Source organism: Chrysoperla carnea, chromosome 5 (assembly GCF_905475395.1).
Source record: "Chrysoperla carnea chromosome 5, inChrCarn1.1, whole genome shotgun sequence".
NCBI lineage: Eukaryota > Metazoa > Arthropoda > Insecta > Neuroptera > Chrysopidae > Chrysoperla > Chrysoperla carnea.
Window position 1 is genome coordinate 41081947 of NC_058341.1, and position 25340 is coordinate 41107286.

General features: G+C 27.8%; 1 protein-coding gene and 2 non-coding genes across 3 annotated transcripts in view; 1 reads left to right on the forward strand and 2 right to left on the reverse strand.

Moving 5' to 3' along the window:
* The window catches only part of LOC123301175 (protein gooseberry-like), a 37203-nt gene extending 27812 nt beyond the window's left edge, over positions 1–9391 (forward strand). Inside the window, exons 4-5 of the mRNA XM_044883908.1 lie at positions 8110–8905; positions 9289–9391. Coding sequence (XP_044739843.1) covers positions 8110–8905; positions 9289–9391 — 899 coding nt within the window. The remainder of the gene's footprint in view (positions 1–8109; positions 8906–9288) is intronic.
* A 14594-nt stretch (positions 9392–23985) lies between these two features.
* Trnaq-cug lies at positions 23986–24057 on the reverse strand. The gene has a single exon. It is a non-coding gene; the product is annotated as a tRNA-Gln (tRNA).
* A 435-nt stretch (positions 24058–24492) lies between these two features.
* Positions 24493–24564, reverse strand: Trnap-ugg. Its single transcript has one exon. It is a non-coding gene; the product is annotated as a tRNA-Pro (tRNA).
* Between the last annotated feature and the right edge of the window lie 776 nt (positions 24565–25340).

Consider the following 25340-nt stretch of genomic DNA (forward strand, 5'->3'; position numbering starts at 1 on the left):
GGGTATACAATACATACTTTCTCTTCTGCCTGTGCTTCGTTAATATAGAGGATAAAGCTGGAAAAATCTCTCTTCTGCCTTAAACCTCCTTCGCATTGCATACAAATTATTTTTGTACCCTGAAATCTTGGTATTTCACGAAAGAAAACCCTTTGTATACTTACCTCAAGGCAAAAAAATTTAACTTTAACAGTTGTATAAAATCTGTTAGGAAAAGTCACATAAATAAAATTCATTCAATAAAAATTTAGATTTTAGATACCTTCTCCAAATAATAAAGTAATAAAAAAGGTATCGAGCCTTTCTTTATATATGTACTATAAAAGAACACATGTGAACCCATATATACTGTAGGTAAAATGCAGTACCTAGACTCTAGATCCAAATAATCATAGGCTGAAGACTGATTGTGATTAAAGTGTTGTTTTTGAACAAACTAAAAATAAAATTATTTTTCAAAAGAAGAAAAAAGTTGGTTATTTTAAGCTGACCATATTGTTTTATAAGTCATTCTGTATGTAACTCACTCAGTGGCTATTGGTGAGTAAGTTGCTATACCATATTATAGTTTTAAAACTTTAAATTTTCGGGAAGTAAAGCTTACAATTTATCCTTTGGTAATATGTATGCATAAAATTTTAAAATTTTATTCATGTGTTTTATGGATTTCCATGCTTTGGTAATATCCATGCAGTATAAGTGGGGAAATTAAAATTTTTCTCCCAGAAACATAATAAAATTCCATCTGAAGCTGTTGCTGAACGCTAAGAGCAGTGGATGCCTGTAAAAAAATAATATTTTCTATGTTTCAATCATGCATATACATATATGTATCGTGATGTTATTCCTTAGAGTAAACTGAAACACTTGATGGGGTGATTTTAGGTACATTATGGTATGAGTTATGAAACATTATGATGTGTACTATGGTTCACATTTTTGTATCAATGGTTGTTAAATTTTTAAAAAAATACATACTGTTGAAGACAAAACAGTGCTTTACACAGACAAAATTTCCATTATGCTCTATTTAATGTAGTATGGCTTTGAGGAAAATGCATAAATATAAATTTTGATTCTTGGTACAACACCTTCTCCCTATATTCAATAAAATCATTCACTGTAGTTTTATACATTTTTGTGATATTATAATTTTATTTATTGCATTTTTATATCAGATAATAATATAATAATATTCATATATAGTTTTTGGGCCACACACAGTATAATAAGAGTTCCTGGTCCGAATCAAGTTGCTACTTTAATAATATGTTGCTACCTCTTCATTACCCTAATTTCACATCTACACACATCACTCACACTCAGTCAGTCGAATCGATGATACATCCATCATAATACAATATCAAAAAATCTTTATCTTTTTACGATAAAAGATGCTGTATAAGAAAAGGAGTGAATTAAAAACACCTATATAAAATATGTTCTATTTAGATCGGTGTAATACACTGAGTGTAAGTTGGAGAGGATAGTAGTGTCATTAACTTGTAATAGCCCTTTCTTTTTCTATAAACACTTGGTTATACTACACCGAACTAAACAGAACAATCTTATATTATCATACGGAGTGAATTCTATACCACTATCTAGCAGCAATTGACTTGGAGTAATCAAACAACTCTTTGAGATAATAATAAATAAAACTACAATTTTATTATAGTCGTTGGTAGTTACTGCGGTACCTTATATCCTATTTTCTCGTTGTAAATGTTATGCTTTACCGCTAAAACATAAAAAGTTCGCGGTTTTATCGGTACTTGGTTTTTGGGATTTTATTGATAAAAAATTTCAATTTCAAATTTTCAATTTTTCAAAGTGGTACATATCCACCACATAAGAAAATTGCAAAAAAGCAAGACTTTGTCTCCAATTTTGGACAAAACTCAGTCTATAAAGTAATTCGAATCCAAAATTTTCCAAGATATCTCCATAAATCCCAAAAAAAACATGTGATTTCTCGGATTATCTTAGATAAAATGAGATTACTTGGCCCAAGCAGTAAATTATGTAATTTTTTTTAATTTTATCGAATTAAATAACTACTTTCATACGGATAAAACTCTGATGAGTTACGGTACCATTTTATTTGGAAACAATTACAAAATAATATAAAACTTCATATTAAAAATATTAATAACAGAAGTGAAAGATGTTTTAATGCTTACAACACGAACTAAAATATCAATTAACCGGCTGATATTATATTTATTGAAGTGCAATTATAAACACAAATAGATGTATAATACCTAGTTGTTTGTTGTTTCTATAAATATTGTTTTTATTTAATAAAACAACACAAAACAACACAAATATTATTATATATAAAAAATTAAATTAATACTTTTAAATATTAAATTACAAATATGAATAAGATATCTAATAATTGTTTAATAATACATCATATATGTTTTTGATATTATTGCACACATTGATATACATATGAGAGTAATCACTGTGTATACAGATTGTAAAACAGATTATTGGATATAGATTACTAACATTGGCGAATGTTAGAAGTAGGAAATTATAAGACTATCTATGCTCAAATCTTCAAACTCATCTCAACAGGAGAGATGATTGTAAGTTCATTAGAATTACACCAAATTAGTTTATTTTTAGTTTTTACCACAGCTTTTAAAACAATCCAAGCTTTTATACAAAACCAGAAATAAGTTAGAGTTTGTAAAAAACGAAAATTTGCTCTTTTTGATACTTCTCTGTTCTATTTATGTCAAAACTTTCAATATTTAAAGAATAGTATTAAAAAATAAATTATATACCCTTATGGTTAAAAATATGGAACTGTGGTTTCATTTAGTGATGTCGCGAGATACGAGAAAAATGACTCCGAACGAGGATAAGTCAACTAGAGGAGACAGGCAATAGACTGACTTTTTATTTGTCAATCAACCTCTACAAACTTTAAAGATAAACCTATGCCATGCGCAGGTTTCACCACAAAAGGGCAATAATTAGAAGAGATTTAAATTAAAGTTCTTATTTTTTTTCAAGAATATATAAACGAGATCAGGTGGGATACCAGAAAAGTTTCAGTTGAAGGAAATTGATGAGACAAACTACAAAAAAAAGACAAGTCATGATAATGCAAGAGATATATTTCGCTTGCCTTGCCGCTTCTTGTTTTAAAACACACAATTTTACAATTTCCTGAAAAATATTTTTTTTAACCCCCGAACTAAAAAAGGGGTGCTAAGTTTGATCGCTATGTGTGTGTGTCTGTGTGTTTGTCTGTTTGCGGCAGCGTAGCACCTAAACGGTTAAACCGATTTTAATTTTTTTGGTATCATTTGAAAGGTTATTAACGGAGAATGGTCTTCAAAATCAATTCAGTTTGGAAAAAGCATGATATAAAATTCTATCATATTAATAATTACTATGGAAATGAATGGTCAAATAAACCTGTTCAAAACAATAATTCAAAAGAACAAAGTCAACTCAAATATTTCAATTTCAATTAAAATATTTCCAAAAATTTGTCCCAAAAAATGATAGCTCTCTAAGTATCCTTTTCATCTCATCTGATGTCCTTGGTCATCACTTTGATATTGATTTTAGAAGGAGTAATATTAGTTTAAAGTGTTTTTCTATGTGCGTCTGAGTGTTTCTCAGTGGCATCGTAGCCCCTAAACGGTTGAACCAACTCGATTGAAAACATTTTATAGCTAAGTTTCCAAAAATCGGTTTTCAAGGAATAAAAGATCGGTTTACAAGAATTTATAGCTAAATTTTCAAGATCGGTTTACAAGCAATTAATGATCAGTATCTCAGTTATATGATTTTTTGTATATTTCACGAATTTATTTACATACTGTACAAAATACAATCAAATCAAACATGATCCATTAAATTGTATATACATATGTTATCTTTCTCTTATATATAATTGTTTCTTTTCCGCAATGATACTTTTTTTTCTGAAAATATAATTAATATATCATCATTTTATTTGTGCATTTTATATGTATTACCTGTATATGTATATACGTATGAACGAACGCCTTATAATTTCTATATTAAATATACTGTTTTTCAATTAGTATGAACATGATGAATTAATGTGTATTTAACAATCATTAGACCACCATCGAATACGTACGCATGATTCTTTTATTTCTGAATTAAATTGAAAAATAAACAATAAATATATGTATGTTTTTTAGAGTTCGTGCAAGTATGTTTTGATTTCTTAATTAACTTGAGGATGTATGGGCAAGTATGCTACGCTAAGCATTGAAGAAATGAGAATCTGTTATTACAAATATTTTCTATTTCTTCCACCATTCAAAAATATCATCATTCTAGTTTTGAAGTTGCAATGAGAGTAAATAGCATAACTTCAAGAAACTTTGACGTTTCAGCGTCGAAGAACTGCGATAATAGGCTTAAATTGAGAGTCAGTAGACGTTCAATAAATAGATGGATATTGAGAAACCAAAGTAATTTACAAAAACTTTTCAAACATACGAATATTTAATAAAAAGAGCCCACTCTTTTAATGAACTTGTCATTACATAGACCATTGCCGTTTTTGTGGCGATACTGAATACTCTACGTCATTTTCCTATCAGGAATTTAAAGTTTATAGTATTCGCTGCACTTTCATATTTTTTATTTATCATATTGCAACGTAATTAAGAAACGATCAGAAACTGGTTCTTTTTATTTGAGATTGCGTTAACACAACTACTCGGCTACCGATAATCTCTAACTTTGATGTATTTCCTCGCCTTTTCTTTTTGAAGGTTCACAAAGAAACATTTTCAAAACTTTTGAAAAATAATTTACAGTCAATGTACAAAAGACTTTTCTGTATATATTCTACAAAAAGTTTTTATCATCATATTTTTTATTTTTCTTTAAGAAGCTTACTTTTTAAATTATTATTAACATTATATATATATATATTTTCCTCCTAAATACATAATCCAATTATAATAGTTATTTAATTTTCCGGGAATATAATATACCAACTGTGTCATGATATATTTAACCTACATTTGTGATCTTTAAAAAAACTTTGTACTTTTTTCTTTATAATAATCACTATTACTTTCATGGATTTTGAGAGAACAGGAAAAAGTTTAGATTCTTTGAATTGAATATTTGTTGCTTGTCTTTATTTTCTAGAAAATTGGACATTGCCAACATACGATGGCAAAACCATAGCGATCCCAGTATCATATTTTTTAAAATAAATTTACACTCTTTCAAGTGTTCATTCAATAACCTCTTACTTCATGAAGAATTAATTTTTTAATGTGTAAATATTATTTTTTGTAGATAAAAGTAATCAAATATTCTTTTTCCAGTATTCAAACAATGGTTACTACTTATTTTTATGAATATCAAATAGTAAAAATATTTAATATTCTAAAAACTTTTTCTCTATTTTATCATAAATATAACCTAGATATTCTATAAGAATTTAAAATAAATTTTAAAATTGGGATTAATATTGTTGTTCGAGGTACTGAAAAGACTTCAAAACTGCATATGCCAAATATATTTCTCTATACTGTACAGTATCTAATTTGGGTATAGTGTTCAGACACCCTTAACTAAGTGTAATTGTGTAATTTATTTGAATTAAGTAATGGTTGCACACAAACATACAAAACAAACACCAACCTACGTACAATTACCAATAAAAAATATATAAAAAAAACTTTTACATTACGATTACTTTTTTAATGAATATTCATTTAAAACAGTTTCATTTCACAGAATATATTATTAAATTCTGATATATGTATGTACACACAGTAATATGTATTAAATATAAGGTGTCCCACGAATAAATATGCCATCTTTAAGTTAGTAACATTCCTTGAGAAATATGTCTTACACTTTTGTACAAAACTCAATAGTTCAAATAGGTTAATAATACTAAATATTTTTTGGAATTCGCACCATGCGTGAGTTTTATTGGAAGCGTTGCCATGGTAACGATACACAACTTATTATTTGTATGGATTCATATATAATTGTATGGATTGCATTTATGACTTATTGAAAATTTAATATTATTGTCTCACAAATTTAAATAAATAATTATGATTATTTACATTTGGAAAATAATGTTTATGCAATTTGATTTCTTATTTTAGCATTTTTAATGCTTTTAGTATAATTAATTAGTGTTTTTCAATAATTTTAATTTGACCTTTTTGTATAACATTAACATATAAAGATCGATTTTCATCGATTTTAATGCCCTACCATGACTACACACACAACGAATACCTGCTTACATATACGGAAGTTTTTTCAACTTGAAAATCATAACGAAATAAGCGGGAAACACTGTTCATTACATACGTAATCTATATTTATACTTAGAGTGGTATATATCATTATTATATGCAAAATTATATTAGCATGTTGTGCACATCGGCATAAATGAATCGGTTATTACATACTCATACTTTTTTTTTAAATAAAAAAATAAACTTCATATTTGAAATTCTTTATTTGATAACGTTTAGTAGTAGGATGAAGGTATGTGGTATTGGTTGTAGCACTGTTTGTATCGTGGATGATAAGCCACGATTTTAGAATAATATATGTATGGGAAGTTCGACGAATTGACGATTGATTCATTGACATTCATCACAACAAAATTTTTTGCGAGATTGACTACTCAGTTTGGTATATTTTTAAACATGAAGCCTGATATATATTCACAATACTTACTATGATAATTCCATATTTACCTATTTTTCATTTATATAAATGAAACGAAAATTTTGAAAATTTCAATATCCTGCAAATAATACCCAAAAATTAACTGAGTTCATCAATGATCGGAGAAGTCGAAAATATACTGCTCCCGGATAAAAACTTATATCTCATGAATTGACGTTATTTCGAATTTTGTTCCCTACTTACCGATTACACAGCCCGTATCCATATATGTTTGAAACAAAAAGAATTTTTTTTTATTCTTGTATTGATTTTTATTATATTTTTAATACGTTTCGATGACTATCGCAATTGGCATTACGTGAATTTGAATTATTTTAATTGAAAATGAGTCATATATTTATAGGGCATAGTTAGCATGAATTTAAAATGTATTTATACAAATTTTTTTTAAATAAAAGATTAGTAGATATAAATAGTTGGTATTTTAGTTTCCACGATTGTTAACACTATATCTAATTGAGAATTTATTGAAAAATTGTAATTTTTTTCCATAATTCTTATACATTTTCATTCAATCGTTGTCAGTCATATATTAAAATGTTTTCGACTTTGTTTATTCGTGACTATAATTGTTATTATAACTATCATTTTTACGAATAGAAATAGTAATTTAGAAATACTACGTTAAATTATATGCGTTAAGCTATGTGAATGGATTACAATTATTTTTTTTCAAGAAATCGTTTAAAAATATGATTTAACATTTTAACCTTTTAAGAATTTGCCCTTTTATTACTTAATATATTAAGCTATGCTTATTAAACTTTAATCATTATGTGTTTGTAATAAATGCTTTTGAGTCATAGATTAAAAATTAAAATTGCATGCATTTTATTTCCTTCATTCCGAAGAAATTAACATAAAACTGTTTAGCTGACGTTAAATATTTCTACGACAAATTTTTAACACTTTTCAGTTCATTATTATTTAAGTATAACTTATGAAAATAATTCTGGCAAAGTTTGTGGTAAATTTCATTTCTTGTTAATCTTTTTTGTACAGAATTCATATCGAGAGTGTTCGAAGTTTTAACAGCAGCACTTGATAGTTAACAAATGGTAGATAACGACAAAATAATGATAATTTCTGAATACACTTATAGCTGGGAAACTGTCCTTTTCTGGACATAGTTGAAATTTTATAAAGCAATTGTCCCCAGGGCGGGATATTGAATATCATTTTTTATCGAGTATGTATTATTGTTAAAATTATAGTCTGATTATGTAAAAAATTAATTTTAAAAACTCTATCTTTACATACTCAGTTTTGATAAATAAAATATCACGTTTGAATGTATGGCTGAGTACTTTTTCGGAACGCAATTCATCAACATTTAGTTATAAAAATTATTTTGTGTTGTTACAGGCCCATCATCATGCGATGAAAGTGATACAGAATCGGAACCGGGTATTCCATTAAAACGTAAACAACGTCGATCCCGTACAACATTCTCTGGCGAACAATTAGAAGCTTTGGAACGAGCATTTGCGCGAACACAATATCCCGATGTATATACTCGCGAAGAGTTAGCGCAAAAAACGAAATTAACCGAAGCACGTGTACAAGTTTGGTTCTCAAATCGTCGTGCACGATTACGAAAACAATTAAATTCCCAACAATTGAATGCATTTAATACCATGTCATTACAATCTGCATTCCCAAGTGTACAACATCAATATTCAGATCCTTCAAGTGGATTTAATAGTCAAGCTGCAGCATCATCGGCATGGGCTCAACAAAATTATGCAGCAACAGCGGCTTTAAGCAATGGTTTAGGTTCATCAGCTTTACATTCAACACATCCAGGTACCACAACACTAGGTGGTTCCCCACCTTTAGGTGCCACTAGCACTTTAGGAGCAAGTGCAACAGCTGTTTCATCTGTGAATTCTCCTACAAATACCGGCCAAACGTCACTAGGATATAATGGCTATAATACAACTACCAGTTTAGACCAACAAAATATGTTATCGAATGGTGTGGGCAACCAATTTAGTGGATATAACATGGGTCAAATTTCACCCAATACTTCTCATCAACATGCCGCCGCATCAAGTGTGAATGCCGGTGCGTCTGCCCATCAACAATCCGGAGTATGGTCACGCCATCCACAAAACAATAAAATGAGTGATGGTTTATCTAGTTGGCATGAAAATTATAGGTAAGCATCGAATTTTCAAAATATTATTATTATTATTCAAAATATTATTTTGTTAACATTAGGCTTAATAATCTATGCTTCCAAATGTTGCGGCGTAGAACTTGCTTAGAATCTTCAAGAAAACTTTTGATTTAATCGTAGAGAACAGTAAAGCCTATTAGTTTTTTCTGCCTGCATAGGAAGATAACTTTCAATAATTCTTTTTTTAAAACAATTTTTTCAATAGCTCAAATCAATAAACAGGGTGTCTGTAAAAAGCTATATTATAGTTATTTAAAATATAACCTTCAATTATTTCGCACACTCTCTCCCCGTCAACAAAGTCATTTCTTTGACTCCTTTTAAATTACATTAACTAAAAGTATTTTTTCTATTTGTTTCAGTTTATTTGCTGGCAGTCATTACGGAGGACATTCACCAACTGAAGCAAAATCTGGCTATCCATATTTTGGTAGCATGGACATGTGTGCCAGTCGCGTACATTAGGTTTATTCAAATTTTATTCATATTTCCAAAACGTACATAAATTGTTTAAAAATTATATTTCTTCACAAATTTTTTTTTCTAAAAAAAATTTTTTATTTATCACCTTCACCTCATTTCCTTTTAAAATTTGTTGCACATAAATTTATTTTCACTCAAAACCATTAAAATTTACAACTTTTGTTGTATATTTATATACTTTTTTTTTTTTTGTAAATTTTGTATTTAAGTTAATTTATGTTTTTTGTAAATTACCCGTCTTAAATTAAACTCAATAATATTTAAAATTTGTATGCAAAAATTTTGTAATCGTTTATTAAATTCGTCATGCACAAGGGTTAAATTATTTTTTAAAACATGGCACTACAAAAGTAGAACGCACAGTATTCATCTAGTAAGCATACACATAGAAAAAAATGACTATACACGCAATGCACATTTGTTTCAATTAGTTTAACGATGTTCCAGCATGGTATTTGCAGTTTCTATGTTAAAGCAATGGTACAATTTTTTTTTCGACAGAATTTAACGAAAAATTAAATTTAAGAATTTAATAATGCTTACTATTAATTCCCAAAGTTTCAGAAATTTTGACCGTTTAAAATGGGAAATAATTATGCCAACGTCCCAATTTCGATCAATTTACGTCAAAATTAATATCTCGAAAGTGAAAATTAATTTCTAAATTTTTTTTTTAGAATTTTATTGTATAAACATTTTTTTCTACTTTTTCTTCAATATATAATAATATCATAAAAAATAGTTGGAGAGACCGGACATTTTACATGCTTTAAATGGGACATGACCCTCAAAATCGCGAACTTTGTCTTTAAATATCTCGCGATCTAAACGGTCAAAAATTATGAAATTTTAGGAATTCATAAATAAAGCTATTATAAACCCGAGAAAAAAAATTCGGCCAAATCTGTCGAAAAGTGATTTCATGCTGGTACTACCTTAAAAACAAGATTAAAGATTTGTATGTCTATGTGTGCACTTTCTATATGATTTGCCGCACAATTTTGGATATTTGTAGATATAATTTTTAAATGTGTCTCCTTTATTTTGTAAATAGTTTTTTTGTTTATAAATATTAAATATTTTAATTATTATATTTTATTGAATTGTAAATATTATTGCAGAATTTAATAAATAAATTTAATTTTTTAAATAATACCCAAGTTTTTTCATTTTTTAAACATTTTCAGTATTTCTATATTAAACAGGGAATGAGTAACACAGTTACAACTATTGTAACCCGTAGGCAAGTTTGGGGCATGCCCACTGAAATGCAGGCAGACTTGCTTTTTTTTCGTACCCACGCCATGATTGGCACTGCCGCTTTTTCTTTTGTTTTAGCTTTCGTAAATCTACCTGGAGGACTCAACGAGAGCCTTTTGACCAATTCGTCTACTTTGTTCCACTTTTTTCCTCTTTTTTTTTATTAAGGCGACCGGCTAGGCTCCTAAATGATAAATGCGGAGAAGTATAAATACATAGCCCCCGGTATATCACGTAATTTTATATTAATTCCCCGGTATATCGTATCAATTAAATGGCGCTCAATAAAGATTTAATATCCAGAATCAGTTACTACTTGTTAGTACCTAAATGGAAGAAAATTTGTCCAAAAAGGTGTTACCACTTAAATGGAAGAGACGCATTGTCTACAAAGATGTTACCACTTAAATGTGGAAAGATTTGTACTTTAAGAACATAATATTGGAGTAATATTTTATAATTATGATATTAAATTAAATATTACTCTTATATTATGTTTCAAATACACGGCGCTGCCGTTTAAGGGGTAACATATTATTGAACAACTCCGTATATTGAAATTTTGACTTATATAAGAATTTTAGTAGCTGTTTTTTATGGAAAACAAAATTGTACAAAATTTTAATATTTTTTCATAGATCGTTCAATTGATATTCTAGAAGTAAATGGGAATCGTTAAGAGTAAAGATAAATTTCAAGAAGTGAATATTTTTACGCGAAACGGAGAAATTTGCAATAGATAAATATGAAAGTTTAACTTATTTTGAATAATGGAACAATTGGATTCGTGCAAATGGTTATTTTTATTCGCCAAATAATGTTTACCGAGCAAGTGCATAAAGTATATTAATTTTAGTAAAGCTTGGCTCTTTAAGCATTCTCTTTTTAAGAAAAACAAAGGTAATGTATCCAATCAATGGGAAGTAACAAAACAGATTTGTTTAGTTTTTGTATTATTTTCAAATAAAAATTTCCCGTCGCTCCCACCAAAAATGTTTGCAAGTCATATATTCAAGTTGTATTACTGATGATATTTTGCAAAAAACATCATTAAATGTCATCGATTCTAGCTAGCGAGATTATTTCTGGAAAGGAAATACAGAAAGGCAGAAAATATTATGTAGGAAAAACATTAGAACAGAAATACAATGTCAACTTTGTAACAGACATAAAATGTAGAAACTTTAAAAACATATTGGCATGTTCCAACTTTTTCTTAAAATATCTAGTTAGGATACCTCTGGAATAATTAAATTAAAATACTTTCAAATTAAACCACTTACTTGTTACTGCAAAGACATTTTAAAAATATTTTTATAGTCCTATAGTCAACAAATTGTGTAACTGTAAATAATACTTATCCATTTTATGTATACATATATTCAATAAACACACAGCTGCATATTTATAAAATTTTATTGGAGTTAATTTTTTTTTACAAGACGAGCAAGAATTGTTTTTTTTTTGTTAACATATTATCAAGATGTTTTGAATTAAATCTGTAAAAAAGTTTTTAAGATACGTTTTAAATTGGGTCAATTTTAGTCAACTGGTACATTAAACCAGCGGTGATTTGATAGTGATGAAACCCTAGGCCTAGGGCATCGCAATTCGATTTTTTTAAACGAAATACATGGCCGCCTTAACTGTAACTGTAACCGGAATACGAAAATCAGTCTGTGCGACTTCATAAATGAACTTGAGGCCCTCTTGTGGTGCCTTTTTTGTACAAATTGTGTCGACGAATTTCGATAACAATATTTAAAATCAAAATCATCAACTTAAGCTTTTTAAATTTATTACTCCTTTGACTGTTGTCAATCTTAATTCTCAAATTTGTGGTTATTCTTAATATGTACTCTAAATTTTATTTTATTCTGTAAAAAAGTGGGCATACGAACACTATATATATTCGAATAGAATATATAGAATAGCAAAAATTAATAGAATCCCAAAATTAGGCTTAAAATCATACAACTAGGTATGAATTTTTATTTTTGGATAGATTTATTGTCCATTCAATTTTTCGGATTAAAACCTGAATAAACTAAAAATTTAAAACCAAAAAGATTAAACAAATAAATTATAAACATATTAAAAATTACTTCACTTTTACTTATTCGATATAAACAAAAAATAATCGTTAATAAAAATTCGATTCGATTTTTAATTTAAAAATAATACCTACTTATTATAGTATTTTTTTTAATGATCTTATATTAATTAATAGATATTTACGTAAATTATTTTATGAGCCATGATAAGTTTATTGGTATTATAAGTATCAACATTGGTAGTTTATTTTTTGTTGAAGAGTTAGATTTAAATATATTATGAAACTTCTTCAAATACCTTCTTTATTTTGTATGTTATAGACCAGTTCTTAGACCAGAAAATGGGTCAATAATCTGATTATCTGAGTAAACACAAATCAATTGTTGCGATTCCTTTAATGCTAGCGTACTTCCGATAATTCTTATTCACGTTTATACAATCCGAGAATACAATCCTTATTTCGGTAAAAGGTGCCTGGATATTTTTTAAAGAGATAGGCTATAAACGCAAATTTTTGTAGATAAAAAAACCTTAAAAAAGTTTTTATTTTATTTTAAAGAAACTTAAATAAAAATTATCGATGTAAGTTAGGCATTTTTTTGAAAAAATTCCCAATATTTGATTTTGAGCAGTGGCAGGATTCTAGTCACGGCCTATTTTTTGGGTAAAAAACTGTTTTATTGGGTACAGCACTATTTTATTATAAATTTAATTATGATATATAATTATAAATCTAAATCATAAATTGTGATCATTCATTTCGTGATGAAATCAACCAATAATATATTATAAAAATTAATAAAGTTTCTTAACTTTATGTAATAAAAATTAAACAGAAATTGTTTAAAATAAAAATACATCTAATTTGAAAATCGTAAAAATATTGTGAAAATATATTTATTCGAATCTACGAATAATCCGAAATATCTATGAGTACGCTATTTTCAGCCTTTTTAATATATTAATTAATGCAAAAATATAGAAAATATAAGGGATAAAAGTGTTTGAGAAAAAATCTTTTTTCTTTTCATTTGAAGGCTGAAATACTAGCGTCTAAGATTTTTTATACATGTTTTCATAAAATATACAGGCAGGTAAATTATATAAATATAAATGATTATTAATATTTTGCCAATTTTGTCGTTGTTGCAGTAGTCATTGACACTTCAAACTTTACAAGATCAAAAACAATATACGAATTTTTTAAATGGTTCGAATTACTAAGACATTACGGGATTACTGATATCAGGGGAAAAAAACAAGTCTTCTTATTTCAAGATAATATTATTAAAGTAATAAAAATAATATTTATCTTGAAAATCCTGGCCAGAACACTAGTATAAAGCTATTAAATTATTCTATTTTCTCCAGTCCTTGATGTGAGTGCCAAATTATGTTAAAAGATTCCGTTATATTCATAAATATAAGCGTGTTAAAGACACTATTTGTATCAAAGAAATGGTACTTTGGGTGGCTTCAAATCATAAAGAACCTGTGAAAACTCGACATGCCGAAAACACAGCCTCCATATTGCATACTATTGTAATAATATCTATGTATATAAAGGTACAAATATAAAAAAATGTCAACACATATCCATAATTTTTTTTTTGTAGAGATGCAGACCACCATGTTAAGTTGTTCAACCTCCTTAAAATGATTTTCTTTTGATTTTATTTGTATGTGAATTCAATTGGAAACCTATAAATTTCAATAATAACACAATATCTTTTAAAACTCTCTGTTGTTGTTTGCTGCTCTAACACTTGTTTGTGGGTAATTTGCACATATATACAATTGCAAATAAGAAATAGAATATTTATTCTCTTCACGATAATACAACTATTGTTGGTAAGGTGACATTCGTAGAGAGTGTATATAAATGCACTATAATGTACTTAGATTTACACATTTCTTGCCCAGTGCAAGTCATCTATAATGTCGATGGTTAAATTCATAATATCCGTGTTCTTGTATAAATAATATAATAGGTAGCGTGCCCTCGCACAAGAAACTTACTAATTTCATCGCCGTTGAGACTTATGGGTATATATATATGTGTTTCTTGTTCTTGAGGACAGTGTCTTCTCCGTGGTAAGAAATTTTTGGTGGATATCATTATGTCAGTATCGGTGAGAGCGACATACTGATAGGACCATTGAGGAAAAAGTAACATTAGTAATGGTTATGACGGGCGAGTCAATTAGCAATATTGGATGGCGATAACCGATACTTCTGGTGGATAGCTCTGTTCTAATATTAATCATGCATAAGAGATACCAAATGTTTGTGTCTCATACCAGACCAGCATTATAATAAAATCCGTGAATTTCTTTCCGTGAATTTCTTACCGTGCACCACAACCTACAAGGTAACAAATGTATGGCGTTTACTACATATAGTATCTATGTTGCCATAAATAATATTAATTATAGTATTGAATAGGGCTATCCACCAGAAATATTGTGGGTATCGCTAACCAGTATAGGACTAACGCCTGTAATGCATTGACTCGCCCGCCATAAGTATTGCTAATGTTACTATTCCCTTAATACAGTATACAGTATCTTTCTATTCGAAAGATAATCGACTTAACCAATTTATTATCAATTTGAAGCTTAGGTCGTTATCAATAATTTTCCAAGCTCGATGAGAAACCATGTGTGTAAAACACTGGTTGTAAGGACATAAAAAATTCTCAACGGTGATGTAATAAGTAATTATTTTTTGTGCGGGACCTGAGGCTCAATATGATGATGTGCTCTGTATATGATATATCCAAAATACATACCTTTTTAACTATTACTTTTGATTCAAAATAAATAAGGTATCGAAATATCCGTAGGTAACGTTGGGCAAAAATACTACTACTCACTATTTGGTAAATATTTAGGTCATGATTTTTGCAGCACCGCGCTGAATCCAACGATTTTTTTAAGGAATTTAAACGTTTTTTACTTAAAATTAGAAACAAGTTATTACCTCAAAGTTGTTATCGAAATTTTACAAAAGCAGCAATCAGACCCATAATTCGATTTGCTCGTTATGAACAAGTACTCATCTGAACGTCAAATGTGCTATATTTTGATGTTTATTGGGTGTTAATTACCTTTAGCAATTTATAAACCCAAAAAGTTTGTTGATTTGCAGACGGAACAACAAATTACCGATACATTTTAACTTCTTTTCTCAAATGCCCAGAAGCCAAAGTAAGTGTAACAATATATATGTCTTTAATAAAAAAAAAATGCTTCTAACTTAAAGCCAGATTTCATTTCATAGGTACACATTTAAAACCTATAAGTTCCTACAAAAGTTTCAATAACAAAAAGGAAATAAAAGATGTGTTAATTTACCATGAAGATTTTATGTGTTATTGTTAAAAGGTAATCGTTGGTCGGCATTTACTGGATATCCTATATATGTACGATTATTTATCGATATATGTGACAATTTTATACCTTTAAAGATTGATGAAGATATCAAAAATTCAGACCACCATCAAAGATTTTACTTCTACTATTTATTACAGTAAGTAAAAAAAACGTACTACATCAGATTTGATTAAAAATATTTTATGATCGTAAAAATCTTATTAGGAAATTTAATAGCTGAACTTAACATAACTAAATATGGGAGTTAACAGTTGATTGAGTATAGTTATTTTATGATGGTAATGTTGTATGGTCTCTGGAAGCTCTCATTTCCTATCAAATTTTTATAATACTCAAGTATCTCTACAAAATTCTTATTATTTCAGCCCCTAGCCCAAAAATGTTATAATCATGTTTACTTTGAAATATAACTATTTAAAATCTCACCGGCATTTATATCAAAATATAGTCTAAAAAGAAAGAAACAGGTCCAGTAGTTTACATAGCGACTTTCACAGTCAGGGTCCATTATTGAGAAGATTTTAGTCAATCTAGATTGTTGACTCGCTAAGTAAACTACTGGACTTGTATCTTTTTTTTCAGATTTTATTTAAAACAGTCGGGTATTTTATTTTTTAAATATTTATTTTATTTTTGATTTTTTAGTGTTCCAAAACTAAAAAAAAACCCTCGTGTGATATACTGGATTGTATACGGTGGGTCTCAAAATCATCCAAATTTTCGTTTATAACTTATATGTATGACCCAAAAACAGAAAATTCTAGCATATTTGACGATTAGATATGGGGAAAAAAATATTTCCAGAATTACTGAAATAATAATCCTATGTATTTTTTTAATTTTAGTTTTTTGGAGGTGGTGGAGAGGAAAAATTAGTTTTTCGCGGTTTTTACAGAATTCTGCGTCACCTCCGACATTCCAATTTAGCCATAAAAATGAAAATTTGTTGATGATTAACAACAAAAGCTGTTGAAAATATTGACCAAATATTGTAGGAAACTCGCTCGAGATTTTTTTTTCTGTAATTTAAAAATATTCATGGTATTATAATTAAACATTTACTATAACCGAGAAATCAGTCATAATTTATCAACCACAGCTTTTTGCGAGTTATAATACCGTGAAGTTTCGCATATAAATCCGCCCAGTAGTTTTTACGAGAAAGCGTGGTAAACATTAATACATCCTCACAAATTGTCACTGTACGGTTATAATACCTAGAAGATAGAAGATTTATAAATGTATAGAAGTTCATATGGACAATCGGTTGAAATCATATATGTGATAATCTCTTGGTTCTATCTTGTTTAAATAAATTTACTACCAAATGTTTAACAAACATTCACCTTAATGAGGACAAAAGGTCCTATTGGACTAGTTGGGCTAGCTTTTTTTGAGCTATTGACTATTATCGTATACGAGAAGTGATATTTCGGAGCAAATTCTTCAGTAGATGCCACATTAACTTATAGCAATCGTAAACTTAACATGATTTTCATGTGTTTAGTTAATTTGAAGCAATTAAAACCCAAATAACATCAATGTTCACCCAACTCAGTTTACTTTTATTCCTCCAAATTAAAAGTTTTTCGTACAGGGTCTTAGGCTATATCTCAAAAACTACTAAACTAGATGTTAGATGAGTCCGATTTTTTGTATTGATGGGGTCAAAATTACTTTATTAAGTTTATCAGTTTTATCAAATTTCAAATCAAGAATATTTTTGTGTTTTGTTTTTTTTTTTTTTCAATTTGTTCATATACACCAGAAATTAAGTAAATTCCAAAAAATCGAATAATTTTTGCCAATTTGGACAAAAAAAAACATTAATTAGGCTAATTTTGACGCAAAACTTGGTTTCCTTTTACCTTTGGGTGAGTAGTTTAACACAAGGGTCTAGTGTCAGTTAGAATTAAGAGTAAAAAATTCCTCTAAAAAGTTTTTGTTACCTCTAGATTACTTCATATATAGAGGTAAAAACACTTTGTATAAGTCTTCAAAAAAATAAAATAAATAAGAAATCACCTGTAGTGTTAAACGTCAACAAGTAAATCCTTAACAGAACACAAAAACAAAACACTGACAAAAAAAAGCATATACTAGAGCTCACACCATACGCCTTCTCATACTATAATCCTGTAAATATGACAGAAATCCATTCACCCCCCGCAGTTAAACACTGTAGGTGAACCTCAAAACAGAAGAATAATTCAAAAATAAAATTTTTTACAGTTTTTTGTATACAATTTTTGCATGGCTACCATACCCAACTTCTAGATCTAAATTACAATCCATGTATATACATTGTTCGTAAATATAGGTAATTGGATTTAAAACTTTTGTTTCATTTTCAAATCACAGGTATGGGATATACCTTGAATGGTTATTCTTCACAGTAGCAGTAAAATTAAGATCATTATATGAAAAGATCTTCTGGTCATGCAGTGGTGCTTGCTGTGTAAAATTAGATCTTGGTGCGAATGTATTCTTGTTTAATGTACAAAATTTGTAATGCTCAACGTGTGCACTTAAGTAGATTTTGACTTATTTTGATTTATATTTATATATTTTTATACTTAAATCAGATTAAAATTTGACTTTATCGACTAAACCAATTATTTTCAATGCAAATATTTTGAATCAATTCCTTAATTGACCTAGATACTTAAAAAGTAAGCCATGTTGAAAGAAATATATTGCAAGGTAAAGAGAAAATAATTTCTTTATTTGTCAACTTCTTGTCCTATAACAATGGATAAACAAAAATTTTTAATTATCTTTTCAGTTTAAAATTTTTTCATTTTTATGTCAAACATATACCGATTTAGAAAATTCGTTGGTAGATTTTTATTTAAAGATGCTCTCAACTGTGTATTTAATAGGAAACAATTGCATATTAAGAAAACGAGTATTTATGCACCTGAAAAGAAGATAGTTGTTAAACAAACTATATTTCATCCCTTCATTAACACAACTCGTATAAATGTGCTCTATCAATCCGAGCGTACACAGGTGGAACCATTTTAGTCTATTATGGCTAGTAGCTCGTTTTGTTGTTACCCAATTAAAAAAACAATTTAAAATAAATTTGCATAGTTTTTGCTGGGAGGAATCATGTTCTGACATCTAAATTTATATCTAAATTTTTATTTATTTTATTCTAAAAACATTCCTTTCAACTGCCCTACTTTCTTTTCAATTTTGTCGAGATAATATTTTAAAATCGTAAAATCAAAATTCTGCTTCGGGATCTCACAGCTAACATTATTTTGTAAGAATAAAATAGACCAAACCTGTCGACAAGAACATTCATGCTGGAAATATCCTAAATTGTTATAAAATCGATACAAACATATGCTTCAAAGATTCTAATTAGACTTTCCCATGCCAAATCAAAACTTTTTTGGGTTTTTCTTATATTTTTGCCATTTTTATTGATTATTTTAATAATTTTAATAAAGCAATCAAGGCCATTTAAAAACTGAAATTTATGGTTTACTAAGAACTTAAAATTATTTTCTAATATTTGTAGAACTAATTATCTGACCTTTAGACGAGACTGATTTAATTACAAAATTTATTAAAGTTATAGCTAATTTTGTTATATTACGTTCAAATTTTCTGCCATTTTTTCTGCGTTCACATTTTCTAGTCAGTTCAAGGACGCTTGTATATAAAACCAAGGAATTATTATCACATAATAATTTCACATATTTTCTAAGCCATAAAATGATAATTTTTACGATTATAAAATGTTTCATTAACAGTAAAAGTTAACCACTCTCAATGTCTTTAGTAACCATAAAAATTAATAAAAACCAATAATTATTATACATATATATGTTACTCATATGGTATAGTTCAGGACCTTTGGACCTCAATTAATACCATAAACAATTACAATCTATAATATTTGAAAATAATTACAGCAATACATATGAAGTTTGAAACAAAAATACACAACAGTAGTTCTATGACAAATTGGTCAAAAGAACACCAGAAGAAGAAAAAAAAAGTTTCATTTGAATGTGTATTTATTATTATTGGCCCTCATAAATTTTACTAAAATAAATTTTTATTACCCCAATTCTTTTACTAAATAGGATCCCCAGAAAAAAAAATTTGTTAATTGTTCGTAGTGCTGCCAACTTGATGAAATATTGATGAATTTATTGCGTTTGTTATTATTATATTGACTTTTAAATTTGTTTCGCTGGAAACTGTTAAGGCTACTGATAGTTTTACAGCATATATTATACAAAAATACCATTAGTTTTCAGAATTTTTGTTTTTAAAAGTCTGTTACATTTCAGTTGTATATATGGTATATTTTTATAACTTTGTTCCTTGAAAATAACTTACAGTGTTTCTTCTATCGTACGTTTTACTGTGTAACAAAAAATACAATTTTTAGAAAATATTTATGATTTTAAAAAGTTTTGTAAGTAATTGTTTTGTTATGTAATGGATAATGAATAATAGAAGATCGTCGCCATCAATATATTCTACAATCTTTTTGAATCGTTCACACGACAAAATTACAGTTATCCCAGCCATAATCTCCAAAAATTTAAAAATAATTATTTATAAAACCAAAAGTACATATTTTGGTCACCTATCATCTAAATCAATGTTAAACAAATAGTTTGCGAAGAGATAGAAACAAAACCGATTGAGTTTATAATGAATTTGAATCCCCAACACGGAATTAGCAACCGAACTATATAAAATATTATTATTGATTGAAATGATTATGGTTAAATCATAATTTCAAACAATTTTCACTGCCACTTGTCAATATTTGTATGTCGATCGTCACCATTATAGTGTTTCACGAGGCCTCGGACGAGGCCTCGTCCGAGAAAGAATGTTAGACTAGCTTCGCTTCGGTCGAGGTAATATTTTTACTTATCTTTTTCTTATTTTGCATGAATGTAAATAATATGAATATGGTAGAAAAAAATGTGCTAGAAAATAAATGACTTTAAAACTCGGAATATAAGTTGGCCAAAAAAAAAATATTATGATAAGTTGTAATCCCGTGTTCTTCAAATTGCTTTCACGATTCCCAATGCGAAAACCATAAACTACTGTAAATATAAAGTATAAAGGGCATTATCTTCATTCGTAATTTTCATTTTTTTGCTTCATTCGCATTCTTGAACTTTTAATTAGATATGCGAAAAGTATAGTTATTTTGTACAATTGTGGCATACATATTTTGAGATGCATAAAAATCGAGTCTTTGAGTATGATAAAAATATATTTTTAAAATGTATAAACATAGCAAACATACTAGGGATTGACTTTGTATGGGACTATAAAAGGAACTATATTGACGGTAATTATGCAATGATTCAGATAAAAGATTGGAAGGATTGTAATTCGCTATCGCATCGCATTAAAACAATTGGTTTCCTCGAATTGAGGAAATATTATTTAAATAGCTTAGCATATTATTTTTTCTTTAGATCATTGGCATTTATTTTGTAGAATGAATATAAAGTAATTTTTGTATTACAAATACCAAATTACCAAAATTTTACAATCCACAATACAAATTAAAGGCTTAGAACGTGTCAACTTTCACATTTTTTCCTTGAATAGTTAAAGTTAAACATATATTTACTTTTAATTGAACATGCTAAATTTAAGAAAAAAATTAATAATAAATTTTATCTTCAATTATTAAATATTATACAGAACAAAAAAATTACATTATAATTTCAAATTATAGATTTTGTCAGAATTCTATTGACAGTTTTGTTCAGTTTTATATATATTTTGTGAAAAGCAGTAAAGTAATAAACGAAAATTTATAACAATTTGAAAATAGAAATTTTTTGGGTAAAATGTAGACAAAAAATTATCTATATAAAATAATAATAGATTCACATTTGGCCTACCATAAAATCATAACTCACAAATATTTTGGGTTTTAAATTATTGTTTTTATAAAATATATCTTTGTACTGAGTGGCTCCCATAAAACGGTACGCCCTCAAGTTATTCATTATTGTTATTATATGTGAAAGTTGTCACGGTAAATCCGTTGTCTAAGTCGAACTCTTGCTTTTTTTGGAATTGGTTTGTTATAATTTTCTTTCTTGGAAGCTATGAACAAGTTATTATGTGAACAATTCCATAACGTGCGAAGAATGAGATTATACCACATGACGAGGACTAAGTGTATGAAGAGTTGATCTATATATGAAATTACAGATCGCACACATTAACTTTGAAAATAGTTTTAATCATTTTATGAATTTCTTGAGATAAATTGATTATATTATTTTGAACAACGACAAATATACCCAAGAAACTTCCAGCGCTGTGTTCGAATCTTAAAGAACGAAATTCATTGACCAAAATTTAGTAGAAATTAGAATTTAAAAAAAATATTCGATATCGTCTTAACAAATTTCAATTAGTGGATTTATTGACGGCTGTTTAAAATAATGTTATTAATAAGCTTTAGTTTTGCGTAATATACGCAAGGACAGCCTTTATGATCTTTTTTTATGTAAGATGAAAATGAATATCGCCTTATCGCTGAATACCAAGAAATACAGGGCACGATATAAATTTTGTATTTTTGGCTTTGGTAAAGTAAAAATGTTATTCCTTTTTATGTGCTCTTTAAAAAAGTATCTATATAAATTTAGTGTACCACTCTGTACAACAAGCACTAATGATAAAAGAGAAATATTTTAAAAAGTCAATTGGTAGTAATAAAAATTATTGTATCGAACAAGATACGAACTATTATAAAAAAAAAAAAAGTTGTAAATCTTAAATTAAATAGGTTCCTCTGTTTAATAATTTATGACATAATATAATTTAATATTTTAATATATTATTTATGTATTAATAAACCAATTATAGTTAATTATTATAATATTGACTTTTAAAGTCTCGATAATTCTGTAGCTTCACTAAAATAATTTATTTTTATTACACCACAAAGTTGGCCAAAAATTATCAATGAAGTATTCTATTTTAAAACTTGTGCCTCTCTTTAAAATACACCTGTATTTAAAAGAAAACTACAGAGATGAAAATGTCACTTTCAAATTAACTGAGAAATTTAGTTTCAAACACTCTAAAAAACAGCTATTAGAAGTAAAATGGTATTTTTACATATTGGTAGAAAATTCATTATCTTACCTGTTTAGTATTATTTTTTAAAAACATTTCCTGCCATACTGGAATATTGGAAAAACAATAAGCAATTTTAAAATCGTAGACGTCTGTGCTCCAGTCTGTTACTTCTTAATCATTTTAAATATATTTTTTTAAATATCAATGAAAATAATCGCTTAGTTTAACACCTTTATCTGTACAAATTATGTCTTTTGTTGTGAATTCATTTTCATAGCTATAATTTTCAACGCTCTTCTTAAAAGTGAAATTTAACATTAAATACCCACCAATCAGCAGTATTTATTAGCAAGAATGTGATTTTTAAAACAAAACACAAATGTAAAAAAAAGTGCAAATAAAGTTGATGTTTTTTGTTTAAGCCCGAAATTTTTATACAGAAAAAAGGATAAATGTTTTGTCTAAAGATGTTTCGAAGATGTTTTCAATTAATTGTAGGAGACATTTACTTTAAAAATATAATATCAAAGTAATACTGTTTGGACGACTCGCCACTTTTCATTTAAATGCAAACCTCCCTTCGGACAAAATTTTTGTCCTTTACGTGATAAAATTTTATTGAACAACCCTGTAGTACTATTTTAATAAAAATTAGTTATACATATGACCTCCGGTTTATTGATAAATAATCCTCTATCATAAAGCAATCTTTTCTTCTAGTTGATAATGTTATCCTAATTTCAAATATAAAAAAAAATTGTATACAGGTCCCACCGAGATTTGAACTCGGATCGCTGGATTCAGAGTCCAGAGTGCTAACCATTACACCATGGGACCGTTGAACGGAGCTAGAATAAACTAGTATATAAATATAACGCAACCTTGACATAAATATGCACCGTCATATATTATTTATATGCAAAATTACGTATATTACTTATTCTAGAAAATTATATATATCCTATATTTTTCCAATGAAAATCATTTTTAATCATTTAAATTACATTGAATTTTATCTATCCCGATATTCTAGAATTAATCGAATTAAACTTGAGACATTTCTAACACTGATAAAATTACTATTTTCCAAAATGCAAAACATTAAATAATCAGCATTGTAATGAGTATCTAGAAAAATGTTATGAATTTTAAATATCTGAATGAAATTAGAATTTTTTGAATTAAAGGGAAAAAATTCATTAAATGAGAACTTTTTCTAAGATTTTAATAATCGATAGAATGATATTTAAAAAAAAAATAAAAATAAAGATCGGGCTCAACCGGGATTTGAACCCGGGACCTCTCGCACCCAAAGCGAGAATCATACCCCTAGACCATTGAGCCGCTATGCTTAGTGTAATTTTCTGTATAATAAAAACTATAAGTGATATTTATAATTATACATTTGTACTCTTTCAAATTATTCTTACATTAATCGTAAATTTTATTTTGTTTATAGAATATTTTCTCCTTATTATGTATGTATTATAAGTAAAGTCATACTTTTTTATGTAAAAGTATGATTCCACATTCATACAATATCTAGAAAACATACAAAAACCTACCAAAACATACGAAACCTGTATATAAGAGGGGTAAACGGGGCTCAATTTGAGGAGTCTTTATTTAAGCTTAAGGCTTTAGGTAAAAGCATGGAAAAAGCGTTTTTTCCTAGACATACCCCTCCTCCTCCAACGTCGGAAATTAACCCATGTCTTTATATTAATATCGATTTTCTTGGTACCAAAATATTCATCATAAATTAATGTTTCAATATGTTTTTTTTGAACAAAAAAAATGATAAGAACCGTTTTCGAGATATATAGAAAAGAATTTCTTTATAACCCCGAACTAAAAATTAGGTGTTATAAGTTTGACCGCTAATGTGTATGTTCAGTTTGGTCGGCTCAGTATTGAAAAGGCTTTCAGGAAATAGACAATTGAAGGGAGAGATTCCTTAGATACGTTTTACATTCGAGGTCAGGGTTCCGTACCCGAAAAATTTGTCGTGTGTTTTTAAAATTTTGTAAATTTCACTTGTTTTATATTATAGCTATCAACATATTAACTATGCAAAATTTTCTGGTTAATATCTCATTTCATTTATTAATCTTATATTT